A 12,052-nucleotide genomic window follows, 5' to 3' on the forward strand; every position below is an offset into this window, starting at 1 on the left:
TGTTCTCCTTCATCTCATAGTGGACAGAAATTATTTTTTGTGACACAAATAATCTGTGTGGCATCAGATTTGATGCAGAACAGCTGATTGTTCTGTAAATAGTTTGAAATGTTTGTTTAAAAACGCCTTGGCTGCATTTTTAGGTAAACGGCTGCAAAAAGCTTTGTTTGCAAAACTCAGTTACTTTTTTGAAGAAGTAACTATATAATTAATTGCCCAACATTGGTCATTATTTACTGTACTTTACAGACTCTCTCCCAGACCACAGACTCAGAATACAGTCAGAGCAAAAAAATTAATAAAGAAAAAGAAAAAAGAAAATGTTTTTAAAATTGGAGTTCAAGTTATTTTTACTTCCAATAGTGTGAACATGCTACAGGTCATGAAATAGATTTGTTTAAATTTTCATTGTAAGTGGGCTAAAGCAGTTAATTTAAAGTAGTCTAACATAAATGCTGTAATTTGATTACTTTAATAAACATGTAACTTGGATGCTGGCGTGACCACAGTGCACACGTCTGCTGCTGCTCACAGTGCGACGCTCAGGGAGTTTGTGTGTTCAGACACGTGAAACATTAGAGGGAACATTGACAATATGTGTTATTGCAACACGGTCTAGAGTTACAAGCAACCAGAGGACTTTCCATGTTAAACTACTGAAACCAGCACGCAGCTTTTACTCATAAAGACACACGACCGCCAGCAGCATCGGCGCGCCATCCTTACCTTGCAGTATGATGGAAGTGTGATGTTGAGATTGCATATAGCATTTTGTGCAAGTGACCTGTAGTTCCTGGGTTCTTTCATAAATGACAAGCGGCCACACGGCTCCTGAGTGTTGTCTCTGATCTGCCAAAGCCAAGCGGGTCAACGTTAGCCAGCTGCTCATTGCTAAACCGATTCCATGTTATACGAAGAACATTGGCTGACACTCGCAGCGCTTGCTCAGAAGAAATAAAAGATGACTCACTTTGATGAAGAGTGCTAACCGGTTCTCCTTAAAGGCGTAAAAGCTGAAGAGGTGATGTTGGCCGCTTTTCGTGAGGGGAACAAGGTTACCAAAGCAGTCTGCATAGATGGGTTTGCCTTCCAGGACCTAGTAAAGGTAACACATGCACACATGATGGAATAATCACGCCTGACATCTTACATGTTTACATCCTTCTTTAGATATTTCTTCTTCTTAGACTGGAGTCGACCACTCAAAGGTTTTTTATTTTATTGGGGTTTCATTCCCGAACTCTGTCTTGTATAACTTGGTGTTAGACTCCCTCCGCTCTCCTTTCTCACCTCTACATCTCGGCTGCGCGCCACCTCGGCGAAGTTCTCCTGCTGTTCCAGTGTTTTATCAATCTTGTCATCAGTCATGCAAAAGCAGCGCAATCGGGCCTCAATCGGGTCGTGGGTCTTGGCGAAGATGACGAACTTGGCCATGTAAGGGACACAGATGATTTCCCGATACACCTGAGTGGAGAAGTTGACCGATTCCTGGACTTGCCGACAGTCTATGAGCCAGAACCTAGAAATCAGAAGAGGGTTAGGAGCGAGCTGGTGTCCGTGGCTGATATTTGGTTCAGCTGGTTTACCTGGCAGACACGTTGGTGGTAAAGGACACGCAGTCATTAATAAAAGTTAACGGAGTAGTTCCTGTTATATCCTCCCACTGGGCTGGCGTTGTCCCACCTGCGTGACATGAAATGTTAGAATGTGGAGACGCGTCTCAGCTTCACCCGTTAAGATTTGAACTTTTCTACGGCTTCTCTAACCCGTGATGCTACAAAGCAATCGTAGGGTGGGTGTGTCCCCTCCAAAGCCGTTGAGGACGGGGTCGGAGTTGCTCTTGGGGACAGGGATTGTCATGGTGATGGGTTTATGAAATTTCCTCCTGCGCGGCTCCAGAGTGACAATGGGACTGAAGCTGGCCTTGTTCCCCAGGAGCTTCCTCACGACATCTATGCTCACTGGCTGGGCCTGCGAGACAAGAGGAAAGCCTGGCTGTGAGGCAACTGTACGCAGACAGCACATGTGCTTTATCCACCTCTTTTGAGTCCATTTAGTAAAGACATCGATGAATCACAGCAACTTAAGAAGGTTGAGTCTGTTTTGTTTCCATGGTTTAAAACTAAAGCTCTGAATATTAAGAACAACATAATGACAGCAAAACAGAGAACATATAAAAGCTAACCACACTCTGTTTACCTGCAGTCCAACCCTGATCCTCTTGGTCAGCGCCCCCTCAGGAAAAACTGCCTGAACTTGTGGTACAACAGTGCTGCTGAGGATGCCTCCTTCAGGACCAATCAGATTGCTGTCTTGCTTGATGCGTGACACCACAGCAAAGTATTGTGGGAAATCTCTAGTAATGATACGGCAAATGCGTTTCCTCTCCAGCTCTTCGGGAGTTTCCAGTTCTGCAGAAGGTGAGACAGAAAAGACGTGATCAGGCCTTTATCGTTTGACGCCGCGATGTCGTCAGCCAGTGTCGGAGACTGACCCTCGTCCATGCCGTTGAGTATCTGGTTGAGCTCCTCTTGAGTGTGTTCACAGTGATGCTCCTTCCAGCTCTCTCCTGTTTCGCTCCTCAGAATCACCAGCTCGCGCTCCTTCCCTCGGAGGGCAGCGAAGTGAGGGATCTCCACAATGACAGGACTGGAGGAACAAGATACGCTGGGTAAGTCCAAGTAAAACTAAGCGCGTGGTGTGATGGAATATAACAGGTAAGAGTGCATTTGTGCATGTAGTGAGGCAAGTCTCCTGTTCTTTGACTGTTCATCTTTGTATCTGGATACGAGCCCGACTGTACCTGTGCAGACACAGAGGGTGCATCGCTCCTCTTGCTCTGGCTTCACTGCTATGTAAATTACAGTTTATTTTTTCTGCAGCTGATGTGTTGACACGTGGTGATAAAGAGCATCTCAGATAAACATGTAGAGCTGTGCTGGATAAAAGCATCTGCACCAGCAAATCTCAGGTGGATCCACTTGAATCACAACATTCAAGTTGATTTATGATCAGTGTGTCATCCATTTGCAATAGTTAGAAAACGTCACTCTGACACTTACCTGATGAGCACAATCACAAACTAGTTACAACGAGTATCTACAAGAAGCGTCCTGCAGGCCAACATCGGGACAAACACATATGTGATATTTATATGGTTACCTGGCCTGTAGTATTTGTTTATGTTTCACTCCAAATACTGTTGATGTTATTTACTTTGACCACTCAGGCAGGAGAAACACATCAATTTAAAATATAGTGAAAAGGCCAAAGATTGCCTGGTGACATCATGTGATTTCTTATAAACTCTAAATAAAAACCATACAGAGCCGATCACTGACGCGTGCACTCATATTCTCCTGCTTCCCTTCGACTTACAGGCCACACAACCATTTAAATTTCACACATAAGTGAGAGACAAATCTTCCCCCGAGAATGAGAAGAAAGAAAAGGGAAACGGCAAAGCAGGAAGGAGAGAAGTGACAAGCAGTGGCTGGAAGCACGGACACTAAATGAAGTGGATTATGCAGCATTAGCACAAACACGACAGCACAGTAACAAAGAAACTGGCATCCATGGATTGTTTCATATGCAAAACCACAGACTGGTTTCCACCCTACCCAAGAAATCTGGTCCCCGGTGGACCAAGCTGGAGGATTCGGGTAACCAAACTCTCTCCCTCATTTAGAGGTGGGGGGGCACTGGGGAGGTGGAGTTTACTGTGATTGACCGAGCGTCCGTATGCAGCAGTGAGGAAGAAAGAGCACACACAATGTTTGGGTTGAGCGCCGATTTTCTCTTAGCTGCACAGTCAGGACGTCCAATAGAGCATCACGAAGAAATGACAAATAAAAACATACAACATTTACCCCAAAGCTGCGCTTATATTTATACTCAAGTCCTTCTTTTCATAATAAAGAAGACTGACTTTGTAGTTCTTTACATTTCCATAACACACACTGTGTTGGTCACTGAAGAAGTCCTCTGATAAAGCCAGTTTGAATCTGTTAGACTATTATTCTGCATTTTTATTCAAATTAAATCTGTTTATTTGAAATGAGCTCATCATTGTGGCCGTGTGGGGCTAGTTTCACTGCAGAGCTGCAGAAACATTTCACATCACAGCAAAAACTTCTGTCGTCTGCAGCAAATCTGTAACTGTGACCATCTCAAACGTTACCAGCAGAGGGCAGAGTTTCAGTCCACATATCAAACCAATCATGGTGCGAGACACTGCAGCTGGAGTTAATCAGAAAAGCTGCTTCATCAAGTGTTAGGGAGAAAGGTTAGAAAGAGTCGCGCTGCAGCTGTTATGAAAATAAACAGGCCATGCTGGCAGACCGCTGGCACTGGGAGGAAGCGAGAGCAAATACAGAGACAGTCTGAGTCAGGCAGAGGCTGGCAAATTAATCTGAAAGAAAAAGGGCAGCACTTTGTAACCTTTGCATTTATACGGGATACAAATTAATAACAGGATAGATGTTCAAAGAAAAGAAGCACTTTTCGTCCTGCCTGGAAACTTACTGCCATAAAATATTCAAAGCTACTAGCAAATAATATTATATCATCTGTATGTGTAAGGCGCCTTGAGGCATTTGTTGGCATTTGGTGCCATAAATAGACTTTAAGTGTTAACCTCCACACATCCAGAAGCTTCTACAATCATTAGTCCTGTCTTACCCAAGGAACTGGGCTCCAGAGGGTCCCACCTCGATGAGCCTGCTGGCCAGACCCTCCCCCTCAACCATCGGGGGCATGGTGGCCAGACGGTGCCTCTTCACCAGTCGGCACGTCACTCTCGTCGGGGCGCTGCACTTCCTCGGCGGGATGATGATGCGGAGGCCGTTGTGTCGACAGCCGCGCATGGCTCCGCCCCTGGCGTCTACCATGAAGCTGACCAGGAAGCTGAGAGGAAGCAGGAGATACATGCACGAATGAGACGCCAATATTATCCAGTTCAGTCTAATTCAGCTCCATTAAGTGGTGAGAAAGCAGACGGCAAAGCTTTGTTTGGTTTGAACAGTTTGTAAGATGCACACTTACACGAAGGACCACAGCTGTTTACTTGCTCGAGTTTTTGAACACAAGCAACAGTTAAGTCGTTAACTACGTATTTGAAGGCCCCGTTAAGACTCAAGAAAGCACGAGATATGAGGACTAAGGAAGATCCTGTCGGCGTGTTGGCCTGGGACACTTTTGTTCATCAAACTTCTCTAAAGAAGCAAACACACTTTCTTCATGAACTATATTTATTTATGGTTTTTTCTAAGTGAGCTTATTTGTCTTAGACCGTGTAGCAACAACAGCACAACTATAGCATAGTCTTAACTTTAGTGAACTGATTCAGCGAGGTCAGTAATAGGAAACTTAAGCTAGCTCACATCACGTAGCATTAGCCAATCTATGCTCGTGGAAACAGCAGACCAGAACAATGCGTTTTCTTTGCTATGTTTAATCTTCAAATAGAGATGTTACAAAAAAGGATAGCTGCACTTTAACATAGACTACTTATTACCACGGACAACTCTATGATTGTAGCATGGTAGCTAACGTTCGCTCAACCTTCGGTTTCTGTTTTCTCAACACTGAATGGACGAGGGCTGCTCTGCATTCAGGTTTGACCTTCGCTCTCCATGCACAGTCACAAGTATGCGTATGGATCACACATCCCAGCGGGGTAAAGACCGACTGTGATGAAATGACGATATGACACTAAAGACGGTTCTTGGCTCAGCTTCAGCCAAACAAACAACCAGGTTAGAAAACCCAACGACAGACTTGAAACAGCTGTTAAATTAATGTTAGAAGACGAGATTAGAGTAAACTGTAAGTTTATTCTAATAGTCTCCACACCACGTGGCATGTTAGTAGAAATGCACAGTTCACGAGACACTGAATGAAGTCGACAAACATGTCCTCAACCTTCAACCTTATCTAAACTGTGTTTTCCTGAACTTGCAGTGTCTTTGTAAAATTATTCAGAGAGTTTATGTTTAATTTACGTTCAGGCTGAGAATACAGGAATATACACGAGATGTTGTCTGTCGAGGACGGTGCAACACATACACCTCTCCATAGGGAGAGCACATTGAGCGGAGAAGGACGGTGATGAAGGGGAATGAGGTGGAACCAAGGTGCAGAAGGTCACCTGCTGTGGTCTCCATGATCATGGCACGGAGAGGAGTGGCTAAAACAACAACCACAACAGACAGAGAGGAATCACAAGTCAGGCAGAAGAAATCAGAGAGGGAGAAATCCCAGCAAGTGTAAAAAACCAGCAGAAGGAAAAGAACAGGGCTCAGCAGGATTTCCATCTACGAAGATCCACAGAAAACAGTTTATTCACAGAACTCTGTAAATGCTGTTTACGACTTTCCTTCAGTGCTGCTGTGCTTACCCTGAATGGACAGGGCTGGAGGACAAAGCCACGTTGTCCAGGTTCTCTGTGCCCCAGCTCAACCGGTACGAATCCCTCTCAGTCTCCCTGGCAAGGGATGAAACCTGGAACGAAACAAACTTCTTATCAGAGACCAGTCATCTAGGGCCTTGAGAAGATCATGGGATATACTTGCTCCTGAATTTGACAGAAATATAATCCCCATACAAAACAGCAGAACCGTGGGTGGAGGAGTGGGTCGGGTGGTGTTGCAGCCCTTCTAAGGCTGAATCCTGAGAGCTCAGATGTGTTAAGTCTGACAAACAGAAATCAGGCTCCCTCAGCCCTTCTTTCATTGATCCATCCTCGTCTTTACCGTACTCACATACAAACAGTTTAGATTCACCAGTGAACCCAACCCCACTAACTGCATGTCTTTGGAGTGTGGGAGGAAGCCAGAGTACCCGAGAGAACCCAGGAAGACACAAGGGGAACATGCAAACTCCACACAGAAAGGGTCAGATGGTTGCTGCAAGGCAACACCGCCTCCAGGCTGGATCAATGGACTGGTGCTTACACAGAACTCCTCTGCTCTAACTCTAATTCCTCCAGGTGCTAAACATCCTCACACAACATCTTACTCACAGATTGATGTGCAGACTAAAGTAGCTGAGAATCAAAGCACTTCAGAGTGGTTAACAGTACAGTCCACAGCCACAGCCTGAGCGTCACTCGAGTGTCATAATTCCCAACCTTTAGGTTAACATCGTCCCACGGCATCGTTTTAAAAATCCACAGAATAATTTACTACACTTTTTACACTTATACCACCTGCTAACCACATCAAGGACGCTTGGGTTAAGGACTTGGAAGTAGACATATCGGACGCTTTGTGGGCGAATGGGTTGAAGAAGATTAAAGAACGCTCTGTTAATGCCAGACTACAACTTATACAGTTCAAGGTCCTTCATCGTCTGCATTTTTCTGAAACAAAGCTATGCAGCATTTTTCGTCTTTGTGGGACAGATGCAAAGCAATGGAGGGAACCCTTGGTCACCTTTTCTGGTCTTGCCCTACACTCGGGAGTTTCTGGGCAGAGATATTTAATATATATTTATGACTTAAAATTAGAGCCGGATGGTGTACTTGCAGCGCTAGGCTCCCTAACCTCATCGGCACTCAGACGTCCTCTTCAGAAAGCCTTAATGTTTGGCATGATTGTAGCTAGAAGACTTCTTCTTAGAGCCTGGAAATCACCATCTCCTCCAGTGTTCAGGGTTTGGCTACGTGAGATGATTGCTTGTTTGTATATTGAAGAGGTTGGTTATCGTTTGGCTGACACCCATTTTAAGTTTGTCGAAATCTGGGGCCCTTTTCTCGATCATATTAATGGGAACTTAACGTAAATTTTAACCCATTTGACGGCACTTTGTGTTTGTGTGAAACCCTGACTCCTTCCTGGACATGTTTCCCACATCTTCTGGACTTGGTGAACTCTCTGTTGCCCTGTCTAAACTCACACAGAAGATCATCTTTGGACACTGGTGTTTCTTTTGAACTTTTGATTTGTACTGGCTAACTGGTGTATTTTTTTATTTTTATTTTTTTCCTTTTCTTTCCTGTTTTCCTGTTTGTGTTTTTTGTTGTTGTGTGTTTGTGTTTGGTTTGACGTTATGTAACTTTGAACTTAAAATCTTATTAATAAACATTAAAAAATGCACAGAATTAGTGATCTGTGTGATGATGCGGCGTACCTGGTGACTGGTGAGCATCTCCTCCATCATGCCTTCATGTTTAGAAGAGTAGTAGCTGTGGTGAGTGGGCGTGAAGGACCTGTCTGAACTGAAGCACACAGGAAAAACACAAGCATGAAACCTGTGAAGCCCATGATATCAACCCGCACGGCAGGACATTCATAATCTTTAAAGTTCTGTTCTGGTCGGGATCAACGTCCAGGAATTAGGTGGTGAACAGCATGTTCAAATGCTAAAACTGTACGTAAAGTGTTGGTTTAACAGCAGCGCTGCTGGACACACAAACGCAGCAGCCAAAGCATCTGATCTGTTTATTGCATACGGCTGGAAGGCCGAGCCAAGCTCAGGGAGCACAAACACCATGTGTGCATGTCAACACGTTCCTAACTTTCCAAGATTCCTGTGGTTGCTACGGACATGAGATTCTGGTTTACCAGTGTAGTCACCAGTGCTCTCCCAGCTTTATAAAGCACCAACGGGAATATAAAGCTCTTCATCTGCTTAAAGCGACCTGGGTTTGAGCTGTGGATCCAAAGCTGCAGCAGAGTTACTCAGAAACAGGGTTCCTTAAACGCAGGACTCGGGGAACACAGGACCATGGAAAATCAGGCATATAAGTCAGGGTACAACCAGAGACCTAAGTCAGCAGATATGCTCCTGACTTAGGTCTCTGGTTGTAATCTGCTCTTTAAAAAACTGCTGAAGGTCAGGTTGTATCTGAACATGACGGTAACACGAATCCTCTGAATTCTGGGACAAATGTTTTGTTATATTCCTCAGTGTCAGAGGACATTTTCATTCCTAAGAGCACACTATTAGCTGCAGCTGAAGTAAACAGAACCATATCTACTCATTTCAAGTCTATTTAAATAGGTGTGCTTCAAAGTGAATGCAAAAAAGATGGCGCCTGTGTGTGCAGCTTGCCGTCAGCTGTTCTCGGTGTTGTTTCTACTAGCATCCGTTTTCTTTGGTCTATGACATTCGAATTGTTATTAAAAATCCAAACCACCGTTGAGGAGCAGTATCAAAGGCCCCCTGGATGTCCCACCTGTGGTAGAAACCGTACCATTGTCTCTCCGCCGTTATCCACCTAGCCTTCCCCTCAGGAAGAAGTGCCACAGGAGGCGAGGGAGACGGGCTGGAATACTGGTCAAACTCAAAAACTGTGTGGCGATATGCCCGGCTACATTACCGATGACTACTCAAGAACCTCTCCCTGGACAACAAGCGATTTGTTTGCTGGCATTCCCTTGCATCGGCTCCTCGTTGGATCATACCGGTGACTCCACATCATAATATCCAGAGCCTACAGCACAGGTGTCCAACTCCAGGCCTCGAGAGCTGGTTTCCTGCAGGTTTTAGACGTGTCCTTGATCCAACACAGCTGATTTAAATGCCTAAATGACCTCCTCAACATGTCTTGAAGTTCTCCTGAGGCCTGGTAATGATTTAATCATTTGATTCAGGTGAGATCTAAAACCTGCAGGACACTGGCCCTCGAGACCTGGAGTTCCACCCCCTTGCCCACGGCATCCGGCCCCACGTTTTTGCAGAGGTGGAGTGGATTATGCCGATCATCTCAGCCGGCAGGGAACCCTGTGCAAGCTAAACTGGCCCTGGTTAACGCTAGGTCGCTAGCCAATAAAACCATTATTTTAAATGACTTTTTCACCACTCGTAACTTGGATTTTCTCCTGGTGACCGAAACTTGGCTGAACTTGGTGAGTTGAGCCCGCTCTCTGAACTTGTCCCCCCAGACTGCAACTGCCTCAATTCGCCCCGAACGACCGGTTGAGGCGGAGGATTAGCTGCTGTTTATAAAAACTGTTTTAACTGTCGGCAATTAACAGCTGACGCTTTTGGCAGCTTTGAACTGCAGCTATTTGAATTACACCGGCCCACACCAGTGCTATGTGTGCTGGTGTACAGACCTAAATATAATAAGAACTTTATACTAGACTTTTCTGAATTCTGGGCAGGAATTTTACCAAAGTACGACAGTGTTTTAATTGTAGGGGATTTTAATATTCATGTTTGCTGCGCAAATACTCCGCTGACTGCTGATTTTTTAAATCTCATAGACTCTTTTAATCTTGTTCAGTCAGTCAAAGGCCCAACTCATGAACGGTCATACCCTGGATCTTGTACTTTCTTACGGGCTGTCACTCCGTATGCCTGTACTGTTTGAGTTTCCTCTTTCAGGTCAGTCTAGTAGATCAGTTATGCCCAAACTCCGATCTCGTATGATCAATTCTTATATCGTTTCACCTGCTCCCATAAAAATCTAAATCATGCATTACTTAATGAAGTAGTCAGTAACTTGAAGCCCTCAAAATGTATTTTGGATATTATTCCACCTAGCTTACTGAAAGAAGTTTGTTAATCTGCTTGTATATGTTTGCTTTCTATTGTTAATAGCAGTCTGAGTCCGTCCCCTCTGATTTTAAACATGCTGTGGTGGAACCATCCTTAAAAAGCAGAATCTGGACGCAACAATTTTATCAAATTACAGACCACTCTCTAAATTGCCCTTTTTGTCAAAAGTCCTGGAGAAAATCGTCCTTATCCAGCTCCAGCCCTCTTTAGATCAACACAACATTGTTCCAGTCTGGTTTTAAAACGCACCACAGCACTGATCTGCTCTTTCAAAGGGTTTTAATGACCTTTTAACTTTTACTGACTCTGGAGACCCTGCCATCCTAATATTATTAGATCTAAATTCTGCTTTTGATAGAGTAGATCCCAGCCTTCATCTCTAGACTGGAACAACACGTTGGAATAAAAGGGATTGTTGTGGAATGGTTTAAATCCTTCTTATCTAATCGAGCCTTCTCTGTTAATCTCAGAGACTCATTATCCCCAAAGACCGTGCTTTCCTGTGGGGTCCTCCAGGGCTCTATCCTTTTTTCAATCGAAATGCTTCCAATGGGCTCAGTTTAAAATAAATATGACCTCTCGTTCCATTGCTACACAGATGACTCAGATTTGTCTTCCCCTGAAATGAAAATCTGTGAAACAGATAAATAAGGTAATCAAGACTGGCTTCTTTCATCTCCGCCTCCTTGCAAAAGCCTTTTCTCTGCTTCAGAGATTTTGAGAAAGCGATCCCTGCCTTCATCTCGTCTCGACTTCCGTAATAGCCTCTACTCTGGTATTACCTCTACATCAATTGGCCGACTGCAGCTAGTCCAAAACGCTGCAGCACGGCTCCTAACTGGGATCACATATCTGCCATACTTGCATCAATACACTGGCTGCCTGTCAGCTTTTGAATTCATTTTAACATTTTAACACTTGTTTTTAAGACGTTACATATATATCTTCCTGATTTCCTAACCCGATATTCTCCCCCAAGATCCCAAGTCCCAAGGTCGAGGTTGAAACACAGAGACCGGGCATTTGCCGTGACCGCTCCTAAGTTATGGAGCTCATTGCTGCTGCATGTCAGGACCTCTCCAACACTGGAGACCGTCAAACCCGTCTAAACACCACTTTTACTCTCTGGCTTTAAAGTCAAGATGAGTCTGTTTCTATTGTTCTTTTCATGATTCCATTTTCTCTTAATCTATAGTCTGTTTTATTTGCTATGACTGTGTTATTGTGCAGTACTTTGGTCAACAACTGTTGTTTTTGAAAGTGCATTATAAATGAATAAACTTGAAACTTGGTGCTGAAGACTTAGAAGTCCAGATGCGTGGATGGAGTCAGCACATACCTTTGCATTCGATTATGTAGATATGAAAAGGCAGACGGTGAAGTGTGAAGAGGAGAGGTTGCAAACACACACAAAACATACAGGCAGTTAGCTGTTTGTGCATACACTGAATGGGGCGGAGCCAATGTGAGTAAAAAGGGTGGGAAGGGAAGAAATGCACAAGTAGTAGAGCTGGGCGATATGAGATTTTTTCATATCACGATATGT

At 44.3% G+C, this 12,052-nt stretch overlaps 1 protein-coding gene across 1 annotated transcript in view; it reads right to left on the reverse strand.

The window, feature by feature from the left end:
• Window positions 1-12,052, reverse strand: part of LOC102198141 (ankyrin-2-like) — a 96,254-nt gene that overhangs the window by 31,930 nt on the left and 52,272 nt on the right. The window contains exons 25-34 of the mRNA XM_013916023.1: window positions 8,131-8,218; window positions 6,398-6,501; window positions 4,681-4,905; window positions 2,495-2,649; window positions 2,200-2,411; window positions 1,767-1,971; window positions 1,587-1,683; window positions 1,291-1,519; window positions 971-1,096; window positions 727-849 (exon numbers count right to left, since the gene is read on the reverse strand). Of these exons, the coding sequence (XP_013771477.1) occupies window positions 727-849; window positions 971-1,096; window positions 1,291-1,519; window positions 1,587-1,683; window positions 1,767-1,971; window positions 2,200-2,411; window positions 2,495-2,649; window positions 4,681-4,905; window positions 6,398-6,501; window positions 8,131-8,218 (1,564 nt within the window). The remainder of the gene's footprint in view (window positions 1-726; window positions 850-970; window positions 1,097-1,290; window positions 1,520-1,586; window positions 1,684-1,766; window positions 1,972-2,199; window positions 2,412-2,494; window positions 2,650-4,680; window positions 4,906-6,397; window positions 6,502-8,130; window positions 8,219-12,052) is intronic.

This window comes from Pundamilia nyererei, unplaced genomic scaffold, assembly GCF_000239375.1.
Source record: "Pundamilia nyererei isolate P.nyererei 1_Seehausen unplaced genomic scaffold, PunNye1.0 scaffold00433, whole genome shotgun sequence".
Taxonomy (NCBI): Eukaryota; Metazoa; Chordata; class Actinopteri; order Cichliformes; family Cichlidae; genus Pundamilia; species Pundamilia nyererei.